The sequence below is a fragment of the Scedosporium apiospermum genome, assembly GCF_000732125.1.
Source record: "Scedosporium apiospermum strain IHEM 14462 chromosome Unknown SEQ_SAPIO_0011, whole genome shotgun sequence".
Lineage (NCBI taxonomy): Eukaryota > Fungi > Ascomycota > Sordariomycetes > Microascales > Microascaceae > Scedosporium > Scedosporium apiospermum.
The window spans coordinates 409,756-426,363 of record NW_015971712.1 but is presented as its reverse complement, the minus strand read 5'-3'; the positions used below and the strand labels follow the sequence as shown (position 1 = coordinate 426,363).

The window sequence follows — 16,608 nt, the reverse complement described above, 5'->3', positions numbered from 1 at the left end:
CACTACAACCAGTTGGCCTAGCGATCAATTGGAGCGCTCACAGAGTTAGAAAATTGCAATTTTCGTAGCTACGTGTCCAGTGGAGAATTACTTCGTTCGAAGTCCAGCCCGAGAAGCGCAATGCGAGCTTTTTACCCTCTCTCTCTTTTTTTGTTCCTTTTCTCTGATTCAACTTTCCTCACAAAGGCCACTTGGCGTCGGCCACCAACCCCTTCTTCACCTCCTCCCAAGATGTCTCATCAAACCTCCAAACGAAACATTCCAGATCACCGTCGTAACTCGCCCTATCCCTCTCCTCAAACCTCCCCAACCCCAACGCCGCCATCAACGCCCTCCACTCGTCATTCTCAAGCCCCGTCTCCGTCCTAAAAAGCACACACCCCAACTCCCTCCTCGCATACTCCACAAGCGCACAAACAATCTCCGAGCCGAAACCCCTCCGCCAGTATCTATGATCCAAGACGACGCCGAAATCCGTCATGCGGCCCCCCGGGGCATCGGGAAAGAGCTGCGCGGCTTCCAAGTCCTCGAAGGTGTTGTAGCCCCCGAGGCCGATTATCTCGTCGTCGAGGGTGAAGACTAGGAAGGCGTTTTGGCCTGAGGAGGCGGTCGTTGACCAGTCGGCGATGCGGGCGGTTAGTTTTTCGGGGGTGAGGTCTTGTTCGGGGGCGGAGTGGGGCCAGTTGGAGGGGTTTTGGTAGAGGGCGAAGAGGGCGGGGGTATCGGATTCGACTGCGGTGCGGAGGGTGAGTCGGGGGGTTTGGATGTTGTAGGTTTGTGGGTGGAACGGTTTCGAGGTCATCTTGGTTCGCGCGGAGGGGAAGCGTTCGGGAAGCTGTCGTTGGTGAAAATCTGCGCGACGATAGCAGTTGAGGTGTTGCGGAATGGTGATGGAGAGAAGAAGGCGGGGAATCGTCAACCTCCCCGAAGGGGTAAACACGAATCGCTTCTCATTGTGCTCTATGTCATGGGTTTGCCTGTTAACGGATCTGGAATCGAGAAAGCGTCAGCGGATGGGGGGCTCCTGCGGGTTGATCCTCCATGACTGTAGACGGTTGGATAAATAGATGTAAGCCGGACTGTAGATGGAAGACTGTCCGGCAAAATCCATAGGTAAATCACTTCTAGCTTCAAGCCTCGACGCCAGACCATTCGCAATCGTTTCGATTATCCGGGAAAAAGGGGGAAGAGGGAGAGGACGAAGATCTCAACTCACCTCACCTCACCTCTCGCCTATCTCCTCTCTTCTCTCCGACAGTCTCGTAGACCGAGGGGAGGAAAGGCGCTGACGAAAGCTCATCACGAGATTTTTATCTCACCGCATAGTTAAATGCCAAATTAAACTAATTTAGCTTTTAAGAACCCGTTAAACTTGTCAAGAGAGATCCCGTCAATCTCGTATCTATTCTAAGACGGTCCCAGTCTCGCGGTTTGTCCCCGAAAAATCCTCGCCTGCCAATAACGATCAGAATCTACCCACATGAGTATAGAGTACGGAGCATACGCAAACGTATGCAAAAGCTCGTGGGGGTAACGATCCTGGTCCGCTTCACCCGATATTTTGTTTAAACTCTAGTCGGGGGCTTGGCGCAGATTCCCGGGGCGGCATGGCATCCCGGACCCCCGGCGACAGCCCGAATTAGGAAAGTACGAAAACATGGCTTGGATTATTTCGTATTAGCACAGGATCTCAAGCTATGCGCATTTGATATCTCGATCATGACATTGGCAAGCCCTACGGAGTAACGAAAATAAAATAAGGTACAAGGAGAAAAAAGGGTTGGTGCCCCATGTCCAAGGTTCCTGACGTCTATCGATGCTCAGGTCCATCCGGTGACAGTGGCGAACCGAGGTGCCATTTGATCTGTGTCTCATTGGTCGCTTGTATCATCAATTGATCTCAAACATAAGTTTAGTACAATACGAAGACGCGTAGGGCAAGGGATGCTGGCCCGTTGCTGGGAGAGGAAGGACGAGGCAGCCCACACTCTCGAGCCTATCTCGGGTCATATCAAGAACTTTTCGTAAGAGGCGTTGATGATAGGGATAGGGGGAAGAGAGGAAAGACCGAAATCAGAAGCAGGACCGGGAACATAGCCCAAGGCGAAAAATGATAAAAATAAAAATAAACCCGAAAAAAGAAGCGGATCCGCAAGCCTGCTCTCAGCGTGATGCCCGTCGAGAGACCTCACGCCATAGTAAGAGTCAGGGCGAAATTTGATGGGCAATGCCCAAAAAAACCCAGTTGTGGAAAAAGAAAAAAAAAAATGAATCAATTTCCAGCTTCCTTATTTTCAAACGAGCAATCACATCATTCGACAGCATCACGCTGAGCCAACCGATCCCGATCAGCCTTGGACCCATGGCGAAAAAACCAGTCGATTTTGGATTGCCTTATCTCTTCGAGGGCTCCTTTACGAGGGCCCGAATAGACACCCGATTTCCCACATGCCAAAAAGAAACATTGAAAATTTACTTCTTTGGTACTCCTGTATCAAGTATTTTCCCACCTTGGATGGGCCAAGACAAGGACAGGACAGGAACGGCGGGGGTCATCAAGCAAGCAAGCAGGGCAAAGCTCAATCAACGCTCCATTGTGCAACCCCCTAAAAATTTGGGCGCCGGGGGGCTGTGCTCAGTGATCCGACGGCGGGCCCACCATCGAGCCATTTCGGCGGCGCCAGCTGACCGAGACGACCCTCCCTAAGCCTCCCATGACACCAGAACCCCCCCAGAGCCTCCCCAGCAACACCGGGGGCTGTTACTCACGTCGACATTCGTAAAGCCTGCACGCTGAGCCGTCGAACACTGTGGTTGGGTCGGGAAGGCCCTGGCTATCGCTTTTGCTCGTGATTTCTTGGGGCCAGGGCATCGATGTATTCGCTTTGTCGCCTCAATCTGGGTTCTATTAGCTGTCCACATACCAAATTACGAAGTAAACCCGGGGAGTCGGGTTTTCCGTTGTTTGGGTCGTTGGCTTGTTAACCCGGGCTGGAAAAAAAGAGTCATAGCCATTTCAGGGGGAGGAGGGGGTGATGAGAGGGGGGAGGGTCGTAGTTATAAATATGGTGGGAGTTGGAGATGTTGTTGATGCCTGCTTGGACTAGCATCTTTGATTCATTTCATCAAGCCAAGATATTAGTGTGTATTTCTATCACCACATTGCTTTACACTTCGTTTGTTGTGTTCGCGATATAGACTTTTGATCCACCATCCACCACCCACCACCCACACTCTCTCTCAACATTCCATTAGTATGGGTTCCCTCTTCGCAACCGAAAGCATCAACGGGCAAGTTATCGTGTACTCACGGTACTGTCCCTTCAAGGTAAAAAGCTAAACCCTGGCCCTGGAGGGCCCATGCCCCGTTTTCTCCCCTGGTCCCGATCTCGATAGCTTACCATTTTTCTTCACCGCAGCCCATCAAACTCGCCGTCATCGGAGCAGGCAATGTCGGTGCCTCCACAGCCTACGCCCTGATGCTCAGCGGCCTAGCCGCCGAGATCGTCATCATCGACGTGAACCAATCCAAGGCCGAGGGCGAAGCCATGGATATCTCCCACGCCGTGCCCTTGTCCTCGCAAACCCGCGTCTACGCCGGCGGCTACCGCGACCTCTACGATGCTGCCGTAGTCATCGTGACCGCTGGCGTCAACCAGAAGCCCGGGCAGACCCGCCTCGAGCTCCTGCAGGCCAACGCCAACATCTTCCAGAAGATCATCCCCGAGGTCGCCTACCACGCCCCCAAGACCACCCTCCTCATCGCCACTAACCCCGTCGACGTCCTCACCTACGTCGCCTACAAGCTCTCGGGCTTCCCCTCCCACCGCGTCATCGGCTCTGGAACCGTGCTTGACTCGGCGCGTCTGCAGACTGAGGTCGGTGCCATGTTCGATGTGAACCCCAGGTCCGTCAACGCCTTCGTCATCGGAGAGCACGGTGACTCCGAGGTCGTGCCGTGGTCCCTTGCTACCATCCAGGGCATGCGTCTTCGCGATTTCTGCAACGGCGCCGATATCCCTTACGAGGAGAAGTCGGTTCGCGCTTGCGCTACGAGGACCAAGACGGCCGCTTACGAGATTATTAAGCGGAAGGGCGTCACTGACTTTGCTATCGCTTCGGCCCTCACCACCATCGTCAGGGCCATTGTGCGGAACGAGGATTCGCTCCTCACCGTCTCGAGGGTCGGCACCTATGCCGGCGTCGAGGATGTCTGTCTCAGCGTGCCCGCTAGGGTGAACAGCAAGGGTGCCAGGACTCTTTCGAGGCTCATTCTTGAGCCTGAGGAAGAGGAGGCTTTGAGGAGCTCGGCGCTCCAGATTAAGGAGGCGATCAACTCGCTCATGGACCCGATGCAGACCAGCTAGGTGTTTTTTTTTCGTCGTGAAACTCCATTGCTTATCTTGCCCAACCGCGTGGCTTTCCTTTTGTCTGCTGCTCTTCTTGTCTTGTTTTTTTCTCGTCTTTTGGTACTCTGATTTTTTGATGTGTTTTGATATCTTTCTCCATTACACCCCTTTTCATGTTGGAGATTTGTTTTCGGGAAGCTTGTACTAAACTTGTCTAGAAATTTCTTTGAGTTCACTGTTGTTTTTAGATGGATATCTGGTTTCTTTTTATGTTTTTATATATCGTTGGGCAGGATCGGCATAGAAATATTTGGAGTTTGGGATTAGATATACGGGATACCCCCTTTGGCTGCTTTCCCTGAGAGTTGTCTTTGTATATTAGTCTCAGCCTCTCGCCAACTGCTCGAAGGGTACCATTATTATTTCCCTAGAATATGAGCTTGTCATTTTATATATATACCCCCTTGGAAAGAGGTCATACCTCGGCATCTTGAATCGTACGCGTGTCCACCCTGTCTCGGTTTGAAAGGAGTCATCAAGGTGGTGATATCGGACCACATGGGACAGGGATAAACCCATAACCCGACCAGGACTCTACAGAACAGGGAACAAAAAGAAAAGCAGGGCGGACGAAGAGGATGGCAAAAAGTTCGCTGGAAGCCAGGGGAATTGAGCCCCCGGTGGGGGTCGAACCCACAGCCTTGAGATACCACTCAGGAAGGTGTAAGAGTCTCACGCTCTGCCGATTGAGCTACGAGGGCTTCCAAGTGATTTGGTTGGTTGAAAGATCCATGTCCGGAAGAGAATATGAGAGGCTTATCGGCGTGTTTTGTGGTGTTGGGGAAAGGATTTTTTTTTATGGAGAGAGAAAAACCCTAAGGAAGATCGCGTCGCGGGTCGAGCCTCCCGCGGGTGATGGATCGTGGTGGGGCCGTGGTTTTTTTCTGGGACTCCGTCATAGAACTATTTCCTCTTAGTGTACTTGTTAGTCAAATACGACCTTCGTGGGGATAGCATGGTGCCTTGGTATACCTGAGGTAGACGGGGAAGGGTGTTGTTTCGCTGAAGGTCTTTATAGCCGACGCGGGAAAAAAAAACAGCTCGAGACGATTGTTGTCACCGGAGGACCCTTACGCGGATGGAAAGCTTCCGGAGAGGATGGCGAGGAGAAATATAATCCTCGGTGTAAGGACGCTCCAACTAACAAGCCATATGCAAAACTTACGAAAAGTCAAAGAGGGGGAAATGGAAGGAAAAGAAAAAGTACTCGAACATAATATGCAGAAACAACACAAGAAACACCGAGGACGCCACTCGATCGTCTACGCTATATCCCGTCCAACAGATCCCTCAACTCAGGAACCTGCTCATAAATCTCCTCGCCTCCAAACAGCTCCAAATCATCAATAGCCATCCTCGCCCACTTCTCCACGTTCCTCCTATCGCCAACACTATCGTACAACCTCGCCAAGATGTCATAGTACTCGCCCAGCGGCACGAGCATCCCCTCCTCGACGATAAGGTCGATCATGATCTTGTGCTTTTTGATGGCCTGGTTGAACTCGCTCTTTTTCACGTGCTTGAGCACGGCGTCGCGTACTTCTCGGATCTTCTCGCGCCGCTCGTCCGAGACTGCGGCGTCTTCTTCGGATAGGCTGCAGAGGGCGCAGGTGCATGTGAAGCCCCAGCGGACGTGGAGGAAGTCTTGACGCTCGTCGCGGAGCATGCCGAAGTCGGCATCTGTTTGGGAAGAGGAAAGGTTGTCAGTTGACGCTGGTTCTGTTGATTTGGAGAGGATGTTAGTTGAAGGGGAGACGTACAGCTGATGGTGAGTTCTTCACCGGGCTCGATGTCTCGGAAGGCGATGGCCGCTGTAGCTAGTGTCTTCTCTGAGAATCGAATGAACGAGCTATGGCGAGAATTGTTTAACATCGCGGTGCCAGGCCGAGATGAGGAGAAAAGGGGGGCTACTCACTTGGGGCTACAGGCGTGGTTCATCCTCTGGATCATCGTATTAGTGCCCTCTTGAGCCCGTATTCATGACAGTACCAACAAGTGTTGGTCGAAAAACAGGGCAGAACCTACCGAAATCTCCGGAAACAAGGCCATGATATTCCTCTTCTCCAACGTCATCCCAAACGAATTCGTCCTCAACAAATCCTCCACGACCCTCTCCGTCGTATTCGTACTCTTCGCAAGACTCCTAATCGCCTGCCCCCTCGGCAACTGATCAACCGCCGTATCCAGCAGCTTCTTCCCAGCCTCCAACTTCGTCGCCCCCGGAAACGCCGTATCAGCAATCAACCCCGCATAATCCACCATGAACTTTTCTCCCCTACGAATCTTGCGCTTCGCCACCGCTCCTTTCCCCTTCCCCGGCATGTCGACGACTTCGTACAGAGGCCCGCTGCTCTTGGGCTGCTGGAACGGCGCCGTGAAGGTCTCCTCGAGCTTGTTCAGCGTGCTGGCCGCGAGCTCGGGGGTTGTGATGATGCTGACGCCTTGGTTGCCGTGGAAGTGCGCGTTCGTGAAGACGCAGTAGGGCGTGTCGGCGCAGTAGGGGCGGTGTGTCCAGGGGAACCATTGGTTTGGCTTGGTGCCGAAGCCTTGGAGGAGGGAGGTGCTGCATGTGGGCTTAGCTCTGTTGAGGGGGTCGGGGGGCGCCCAGCCGCAGAGGCCGTGGCCGGAGGTCACTTCGGCGGTCTCGAGATCACCATAAGTTAGGATGTTGCTGAGGGAGGCGACTACGGTGGTCGAGGAGGAGAGGAGGCCGAGGCCGAGGGTTGACAAACGAGCCATATTGCTGCCAAGGAACGAGGACAAGAAAATGGAAGCTTTCTTTTACGTCTTTCTCAAGTTTGGAGAAAAGAGACTTCTATTTCTTTCTTTCCCCTCCAAGATGGGAAAACGTGGGGAGCCCGCCCTTGCGCCCAGCATTCGTTACTTAAGGCACTCTTCCCTCCCCTAGTTGACAGCTCATCCGGTACGTTCATTTTTCTCAATTTTCATGTCCATTTTTCATATTGATGCTTCAAAAAGGCGGCCCGTAAGGTACGTGGAAAATGATTCCTCGCATCAAAAACAGGGCCAAGAAAAGGACCCAAACTACCCCAGAATCAAGCGATGCCATGGTGGGAGATGTTGAGCCAAGACATGGGGCCTGTTTCACTACTATGATGGGTTGGAGAAGGACCCGGCGGCTCGATAGCGTAAAAGCTGTTGATGATCGTGTGGCCAAGACGGGCTGGGATTAACCGACGAGATGAGGCATGCAAGGAAGCCAAAGAAATTGATAGGAGAAAAAAGAATGTAAAAGGAAGAGCAAAAAAGTCTTGGCCTAGTCAGCCCAGTCTAAAAAAGAAAACAGCTGCGAATCCGCGTGGCTTGTTGGCGTCGCAGCTTCAATCTTTTATCCACGGTATCTCATCTAAGTTGGACGTTTGTGGAGGCTCGACCGACTGATGTCCTGTCGGTCGGTGCCTGACAGGCCCATGACAACCTACGGAGGTGTCGTTAACACTCCGATCCGGGAGCGAGATGCATAATGGACAAAAAGGACCTAAACAGGGCATTTTGGCGCACCAACCTTGGCAAGAATCTTGGAAGAAGATGCTGTATCCTCCTAGGTCCATATAGCATCTTAATATCGCCGGGACCCACCGAGTCGGTGGTGGTCTCCGAGTGGTCAACCGGAGGAAGCTTCCGGTTGATGTCCTCTTGCCTCGTACTTCGGACGGGCCAGAGTGGCTTAGCTGGGGATTTTGAAGCCTGTAACGTATTAAGCGGGGTTTGGAAGGGCGGCATAATGGTGACGGGTAAAGCTGGAACCGATCACGGTTTCCTAATCTTGCCACATCTCAAATCACTGAGATGCAATTTTACGGGTATTCTTCATTGCCTGGTCCCTAGTTATGTTTTACGGTCTTTAATTCAGGATTTGAGTCCTTGATGCGAGCACTTGATCTTTGCGATCTGATGCGGGCCAAGGAATTTCTCGAAGGGGGCTATTTTGCCTTCGCAGGGTTTCATGATGACCTTGATTCGAAGATAGTATTGTAGTTCAGACGTAGAATGGCTGATTTTAATGTATTTTCCCGTGTTTTCTCGAACCCTATCGTTGCTTCGGAGGCCAGGGCAGGATGTAATCGTAGATGCAGGCGTTTGAGAGTTGCGAGTGTTGGCTGGTCTGATCCCGAGACCAAGGTCTTACGGCGTGGCGGGCGATCTGCAAACGACCCCTCCACCGCACACTCATTTCATCTGATATGCAAGAGTCAATCTCTGTGGCTCTATGGAGTCAGAGATGTTGCCAGCTTTTGTGATCCCCGTTCAACGAATTTAGAGAGATTGGTAGAGGTTCGCCAGAGGGCGGTACTGCGAGATAGCACTTGTAGACTTCAATGCCTTGAGGAAATACTGCAACCTTTTTTTGCCGACTTCACGTAGCTCTTGCGACGAGCTTTGCACCCCTCGGGTATCGGGTATAGCAACGTCCCCAAACCACCAACTCTGGGGCTCTGTTCCGCGTCCAGATCAGATCTTTTTCTTCATCGCTCTCTCTAGAGAAGAGGGTCTCATAGAATCCGGAAGGTCAGGCACCCATTTGCTGGAAGCACCGAGTGTCAATCCGAACTCGAATAGTCGGTTCACACGATAGTTCTCGCAGTCTTTTCTCATCTCAGCCGTTAGACTTCTCCATGCTGAACCCGCACTAGAAAAAGCGTTTTGATATAAGACATCGCGAGACAATGCGGCGGGACGGTGTCACTTGGGTTGGATGCTGAATCTCATGGGAAGGCGGGATCTGTTAATTGGACGGTGAAGTATCGAGAGATGGTCTGTTTAACAACACATTCTTCCCTGTGTCGAAAGTAGCCGTCTTCCTAGGTAGTAGGCGTCCATGCTTGGTTACCTCGTCGTCAATGATGGGAATTCGAAGGCGCTCCTCCCCTTCGCCCCTTCCTCAACCACACGCGTCGCCACCAGTCGCCTCAAAGTTATATATACCACCCCAAGTCCAAAGCTTCCAACCGAGCAGGACCTTAGGGTACGCTCGGGGATGGCATCCCCACCTGCTCAATGGTTGTCCCGTAAAAACTGCGGTTTTTCGTAGCCTCGGTCGTTTCGACGCCTGGGGTGAGCTTTTTGTACTTTTTTTTTCCTTTTATTTATTTACCTTCCCCCCTCCCTTTGCCTTTTTCTGCAGTCTTTAAATTCCACGCCAAAGATAAGAATCGAGTCAGTTTCAGGCTTGCCGCTTGAAGATAGGTTGCGAGGGATGGAGCTGATGATGGATGGTGATGGAGATGGAGATGGAGATGAGGTGTTTCGATACCCAGGCACGGACCAAGCACATGTCAGGGATGGAGACCACTAAAGCTACAAAGTTGCAGCCTGCAAATCACCTCTCATGGTGCATCTTGCCCAATCAGATCACCGAAATCCCTGATAACGATAAGACCGCAGCACTGGAAAGATCACAGCTTGAAGGAAGAGTGCTTCGTCCTTGTAAAATTGGAGTGGTACAAACCCCTCTCACTCTCACTCTCGATGTCCCTGACCTGATGCTTCAAGATTTAACGTTCATCTGTCTATATGTTCCTGAGCAGGAACAAGCCGTGCTGGGACCACTAAACATCCATCTTGGGTATAGTCTTGGAAGCACCTGTAAATTACTTGCCATCCTCCCACACCACAGTGCTTCTCTTGGACCTGATCCTCGAGTTTTGCCCTGAGTCAGCAAGAGATGCGACCAAAGGAGCCGCCCCCTGGTCCATCCACTGCTCAGTCTCTTTGATCTATTGGCGACTTCGCAACCTAAAAATCCCCCAACTGGCTCCTCGCCTTCGCAAGATTGAGAATCCAGCATCCATGCTCTGGACCGATCCCTTTCCATCAAGCGCAATCGCTACACCGGGCTATCTCGGCTCCTGAGCTCACGACAGCTCCATCTCCCACGCCCGTCCCGATAACCGAACGATCGACCTACGTCATCCATTTTCGTCCGGCCCCAGAGCTGCACCTTCGGAGCTGACCCGAGCTACACGCGCCCCCCCTCTAATTCCAGTCGACTACGGCTGCCCCGACTCTACCCGTAACCCGCTTCGCCGAGGGCGATCCGCCTACCGGTGGACGCCGCGACGCCCGAATGTAGCTCGGATGCCACCTCTCAATCCCTTTCTTGCCGCCTTCTTCAAGAGTCCCCTGCCGGCCCAGTGCGCTCAGACCCAGCACTACGTCCTGCTCGTCCCCACCACCGAAATCCTCCTTACTCATCGCGAAGCCGATACGAATGCCACCGCGCAGGAGATCCTTCTGTCCGAGGAGTTCATCGCGAGTCATGTCCTTCGGATACCGAGCGGTAGTGCGGCTAATGGCGCGGCCGCCCCAGAGCCGTTGCCCAACCTTAGAGATATGAGGGGCAAGGCGAAGCAGTACAACACGGTAAATGGTAGGAATGTTGTCATAAAGGATGGCTTCGTGTACAGCAACAAGGGTACGTGGTTTATTGTTTCTTCCCATCTAGCACCCCACGCTCCGCGCCTTGTCCCCGTTGGCGCGGGAGACGGACGATGGGCCTGACAGCATGCGCTGACTGTGGATGACTTTTGAACGATAGGTTTCCGCGCGCCAAACGAAGCGCAGCTACTCTTCGACACGCTATGGTACTCAGACGCATTAGAACCGCGCCAATGGCTCATATACTACATTTCGAAACCCTTGATCGGAACCTGGGTCGAAGACGTCATCGTCCCGGCCGTCCTTGTCGAAGGCGTCGGCAAGAAAAAGATCGAAGAGCAGAACCTCACATCACCCGCCGAATCGAGCGATCGACCGACCATTGGAAAGAAGAAGGACATAAAGTTCTTTCACGACCTCCTTAATCACTTCCCCATCATCGCTAGGCATATGCAGCCCGGCCTGGAGAGGTTATTTCGAGACTTCACTGCCGCCTTTGAGCACCCCTTACCTCCACCCCCATCTGCGCAGACCATACCAGATCCCGAACCGGAGGCGGAACCGGAACAGGATGGATCTCTCGCTGCGGCCATCAGGAACGCTCGCGAGAATGGGATAGGGCCTGCGCTCGCCACCTCGTTGGTGCAAGCCGACCATGTCAGTGAGAGGTCGCTACCCGTAACGGAGAACTTTTACGCCGAGGACGACGAAGACGTGATGAGGGCGACTCTAGAAAGCGCCATCACTGCCGGTATTGACATTTTTCAATCTGTGGATAAGCAGCAACTAGCTTTGATAGGCGCGACGACAGACTTGACCGGTCCCATCGTCGAGAGACTTATTGAGCGCTACGTGGCCGAAAACGTCCATCACCTCTTATTTCCCAAACTATGCGCGTTGAAGCGACCATACGACCTCGAGCTGGAAGTTAAAATCCGCCAGATGGAGTTCATCGATGTCTCGCAACTCGGCGTAGTAATCGAGGGCGGCACCAAGGGAAAGCACGAACTCATCATCCAGCTAGGGCTCGCGATAGAGGAGTTCAAAAAGATGGGCGGCGCAATGTGTCCGCAGGAGATGCTGTCCCTCATCGTCTCGACCGTGAAGACCGCCACGAAGGCGGCCGAGGGCCGAGGGGAGGAGACGCAACCTGGCTCGGACGCGGCTTCTGAAAAGCCCGTGATGACGGTTACGGCTGACACGCTTGTATCATTGCTGTTGTTTGTGGTCATTAGGGCGCAGGTCAAGAATCTGCAGGCCCGTCTCACCTACATACGGCACTTTATTTTCATCGACGACATTGATACCGGCGAGAAGGGGTATGCGTTGAGTACGTTTGAGGCGGTTCTCGCGTATCTTACCCTGGACTCTGCGGGGTTGCGCAAAGCGAGTCGGCGGAACAAGGCTCTGTGGGATGCTGCCGCCAAGGGGAATCTAGGGGAGCTGAGGAAGATGATGGAGCCTTCAGACGAGGCCCTCGAGGATGGTGAATCTTCCGATTCTGATTCCGACGTGAATGTCACATCAGCTCGATCGAGTCGACACGCGTCTTGTAGATCGTCGAGGAGGTCTTCATTGACGGTGTCGGAGCGGTTTTCTTTAGGGTCTGGGCTAGGCCACGTCTTCCCCTTCGAGGCGATGGAGGAGGGCGAGGCCGCAGCTGGAGGTCCTTATTTATCACAGCAACAACAACAACAACAACAGATCCAGGTGCCTGTAAAACGACTAAAGAAGGTATCTATGGACACGCGCAGCTTGTCCAGCAATTCTGAGATATCTTATCGGTCAAGAGCGACAAGCTTCGGCACGATTAACAGCGCGCTTGAGGCTGACTTATCGGTGGAGAGGCTATCGCAAACACACGACTCGTTCGGGGAGTCGGTCGTGATGCAGGCCGTCCAGAACGAACGAGTGGAAGCTTTAAAATACCTGCTTTCACTTTCGCAGTACTACCCCCTCTCAGTACTACTAGAGGACATTAACAACGAAGATACGACGCTCGTGAGCGCCGCGGTACAGATTGGCAACCACGAGATAATAGATACCCTTCTAAGCCTAATCCTATCGACCGCGACGACAGAGCAGGTCACGAAATACTTTGCAAAGCAGGATATCTGGGGTCGCAGCCTGGGCCATTACCTATTCCATGCGCCATACCTAATAGCCAAAATCGGGCCTTTGGTTCCTTGGAGGCAGCGAGACAAGAACGGCCAGACGCCGCTCTTCGCCCTATGCCGCTCTTACGACCAGGAGAAGTACGCGGCCATGGTCGCCGCCGGGCTTGACGCTGCCCGCCGCGCACAGAGAGACGGCGAGAGACTTCACCTTGACGACCACATCGACAACAAGGGAAACACGCTGCTACACATCGTCACGGACGCGTTGATGGTGCACCGCATCCTCGAGCGCTGCGATGTCGACGTGAATGCCACCAACGACAGAAAATTTACGCCGCTTATGCTCGCGAGCAAGTACGGCCGGTACGACCTCGTGCGGATGCTCGTAGCCGACCCCCGCGTGGACGTCGCGGCGCGGGAACTGCGCGGCCTCACGGCCGTAGAACTAGCCAAGGACGACGACGTGCGGAACAAGTTCGACGATCTTACGCTGTTCAGCATGCCGGCGGGGGCCGACTGGCGCATCACGGGCGTTGTGCGCGCGTTCTTTGTCGAGGACGGCACGGTGCGGCTGGTGCTCAAGTCGGCGGCCCCCACGGCCGACGGCCACAGCTTCACGGTGACGACGTGCCGGCGATCTCTGACGGACTTCGAGGCGCTGGCGGACCTCCTCGCGCTCGAGAACCCGTCGTCGTGGATACCCTCTGTAGCGGTGGCGCGATCGCCGTTCCAGATCCCCGTCAAGCCGTCGCGGTCGATGCTGCGCGAGATCCAAACGATGACGGACTGGTTCATGAAGATCATGCTGGCGCATCCGACGTTTGCGGCACATGAGACGCTGTGGGAATTTTTCCTGGTGCCGGAGATTCGGCTCGATATGATGACTAAGAGGTCGAAGCTCAAGGCTGAGACGTTACTGGAGAAGATTCGTGATGAGATGGAGCCCGTGAGGGATGTGCGGGAGGTGGAGCAGTTTGTGGATCATGCAAGGGAGATGGTGAGGTCTGTGAATCACTCGACGAGAAGTGTTACGAGGAGGACGAATCGCATGGCGTTGGTGAATACAGGTGAGCGACAGCCGACCGATCTTGCATGCATGAGTATACTAATGCGGAATATATTATAGACCTCTACGATGCTACGAAACTCTTGCGTCGGGCCGTCTCGACGCTTGAGTTCCTCCCACAGCCGTACAAGCTCGCCTTCGACATCTATACGCGCTCCCTCGAACCCACGCAAAGCAACCCCTACGACACGCTCCACACGACCCTCCAAGCGCAACAAAGTACCATAACAGCCCTCCTCTCAGCCCTTTCCCGACCTCCCTCCCTCATCGCACAGATCCGCACGGCGCAAAAGGCCCTCGAACGCAGCGCCATGAGCAACGGCAGCAACTCGCGATCTACCTCCTCATCATCATCCTCAGGCTCCAAGCTAGGCTGGACGGCCGGGTTCGGAGCCTTTCTGGACGATCCGCGCAAGCAACAGCGGGCCAGCGAGGAAAGAGAAGAAAAGCTAAGGAGGGCGAGAGGAGAGGTGGATGATTTGGGGAGGGAGCTGAGGTACGCGCAGCAGGTGGTGGCAGGGGAGTTGGCGGGGTGGCAGGATATGAGGGCGGGGATGGGTCGGAGGGCGATTAGGGAGTTTGCGAGGGGGATGGTTGTTAGGGAGAGGGTGAGGTTGGAGGCTTTGGGGAGGGCGTTGAGGAAGGTGAGGGAGGCGAAAGAAGGGGTGGTCGTGGGAGGGGGACGGGAGAGGGGGACGGGGACGGCAGCATCAGCGAGGACTGTGAGTCAGAGTCAGGGTTTTGGGCGGAGAAATGGGAATAGACAATCTGGCTCTGGCGTATAGACATTTATTGTACGATTTTTATTTATTTATTTTATTATTTCTTCTTGACCGCCACGGAATACTCCCGATTTTTTTCTTTCTTCCCCATTTTGAGCCGTTACCTGTTTTGGCATTCTCTGCGCGGTGTGTGATCTAAAGGAAATCTGGCCTACGGAGTACAGATGTCGTGATGCCGACGACGGTGGTTGCCCGGGAGAATCTCTTATCACGAACAAAACGCCAAAGTAAAGAAAAAGCGTCCAAGTCGCGATGCGCAAAAGAATCGTCGCGCCTTTTTGAACTCGACCGAGACGTGAACTAGTTTTTTGGCGTTCGTGTTTCTTGCTCGATTCTGATAGGTCGGTTCACCGTGGGGAGGACATGTTGGTGGGCGGGGTAAGAAGAGGGAGGGGCTTGCATATGCTGGGTGTTTCTCGATGTGTGGATTGGGGCGGTTTGGGTGGCTGGGAGTGAAGGGTGGGATTTTTGGGGGGAGATGATTTGTGGGATGTTTCTTGTTTTGATGAAACGAAGCGGTGTGAGTTTGGACGATGACGATGATTTTCTCTCATTAGCAGAGATACTAGGAGAGATACTAGGAGAGATACTAGGAGAAATACTCAAGATCTCTGGTGGATGATGGGGTGTGCGTAGAGGGAAGATACCAAGGAGGGCTTCTTTCGTTGCGAGGATTATAGTGTCGCCATCTGGGTTTGAGATACGTTACATGGGGTTGATTCTGGGAGGGACGATGTTGATGGCATGGGTTAGTTGAATGCTGCCTCGAAGGGGCGAGCGAGCAGGATTCATGCATCGTGGGAGATGATGTGTCTTTACTTCCTCGACGCATTTCAAGGGTCACTTTGTAGCCCATGGCATCCTTGCCGGAACTTGGAATGAAGTCTAGGGGCCCCTTCACTATCTCGAGAAAAAAAAAATCGAATTTGTACGCCGTCACCGAAACTTTTCGAGCTCTATAAGAGGGACCGGGACCCGGGCTAAAGTGCCGGGCGACGACCCGGCGTGATCCGGAGTTGTAAGCCGAAAGGACCGGAGGGTGTGGCCCACACGAGTTGGGAAGATACTTCACCAAGAACAGCCTTCCTCCAAGTGAAGAAGAGAGTGGCTGCAAAATGATAAAGTAATGACCAAAAAGGCAGGAATAAAAGAGCGTTGTGTTTAGAGCATGATCGACGTAAATGCCGAACACCCTCGCTATGTCTATATCATGGGCCGGCTTCTCTTTCTCCCCAGCTACGACTCGGGCGCGAACCATCTCTTGAACATTAGGGTCTGCACGTCTTACTATTCCCAATATCAATCGTAAACAAACAGGACGCATGTGTGCAGCGCAGCCAATGCACACATGAAATCAGGCAATTCTAAAAGAATTACCCGCCATCCAGATTAAACAGGCTCCGAACGACATTCTTCATGTGCTCGGCAAGACCCTCACCTTCGATCTTAAAATGCACCCCCCAGCCGTGCTCGGACAGGGTTTAAGAGCAAGGATGTCCGTTCCAAACACTTCTTCATCCCCATTGGTCGGCTCGCGAAGCACCAAAACCCGTGTCAGCTCGCGCTCTTCCATCGAGACAGGCGACCAATAGGATGCTCCAGAGTCGCGGGCGCGAAAAATCGAAGGAAGCGGGTAGTGATGCACCGAGCGGCGAACTCTTTTTTTTTTTTTTTTTTTTTACGCGCCCGAGCTGGTGGGACCTTGGGGCTGTGCGTTTTGGAGGTGGCAGCTATGAGCTAAGGATCTGCGTATGGTCCCACAGTCTGTGCTGGTGTACGAAGCCTGGGAAAGGAGAAGGACCCAAGATCTCCATTCCCGACTGACCGACGGCTTG

General features: G+C 53.4%; 4 protein-coding genes across 4 annotated transcripts; 2 read left to right on the top strand and 2 right to left on the bottom strand.

Annotated features, from left to right (window-relative positions):
- Positions 1–178: 178 nt before the first annotated feature.
- SAPIO_CDS0111 (uncharacterized protein) lies at positions 179–1,300 on the bottom strand (the record flags this gene model as incomplete). The annotated part of the gene is made up of 2 exons (XM_016782975.1): positions 179–989; positions 1,227–1,300. The coding sequence occupies 2 exons, from the start codon at positions 1,298–1,300 to the stop codon at positions 179–181; spliced, it is 885 nt and encodes a 294-aa protein (XP_016646608.1).
- Positions 1,301–3,256: 1,956 nt separating this feature from the next.
- On the top strand, positions 3,257–4,367 carry SAPIO_CDS0110 (putative L-lactate dehydrogenase; the record flags this gene model as incomplete). The annotated part of the gene is made up of 2 exons (XM_016782974.1): positions 3,257–3,328; positions 3,420–4,367. The coding sequence occupies 2 exons, from the start codon at positions 3,257–3,259 to the stop codon at positions 4,365–4,367; spliced, it is 1,020 nt and encodes a 339-aa protein (XP_016646607.1).
- A 1,309-nt stretch (positions 4,368–5,676) lies between these two features.
- Positions 5,677–7,148, bottom strand: SAPIO_CDS0109 (uncharacterized protein; the record flags this gene model as incomplete). The annotated part of the gene is made up of 4 exons (XM_016782973.1): positions 5,677–6,089; positions 6,170–6,258; positions 6,325–6,350; positions 6,435–7,148. The coding sequence occupies 4 exons, from the start codon at positions 7,146–7,148 to the stop codon at positions 5,677–5,679; spliced, it is 1,242 nt and encodes a 413-aa protein (XP_016646606.1).
- A 3,360-nt stretch (positions 7,149–10,508) lies between these two features.
- SAPIO_CDS0108 (Vps9 domain protein) lies at positions 10,509–14,776 on the top strand (the record flags this gene model as incomplete). The annotated part of the gene is made up of 3 exons (XM_016782972.1): positions 10,509–10,845; positions 10,969–13,992; positions 14,052–14,776. The coding sequence occupies 3 exons, from the start codon at positions 10,509–10,511 to the stop codon at positions 14,774–14,776; spliced, it is 4,086 nt and encodes a 1,361-aa protein (XP_016646605.1).
- Between the last annotated feature and the right edge of the window lie 1,832 nt (positions 14,777–16,608).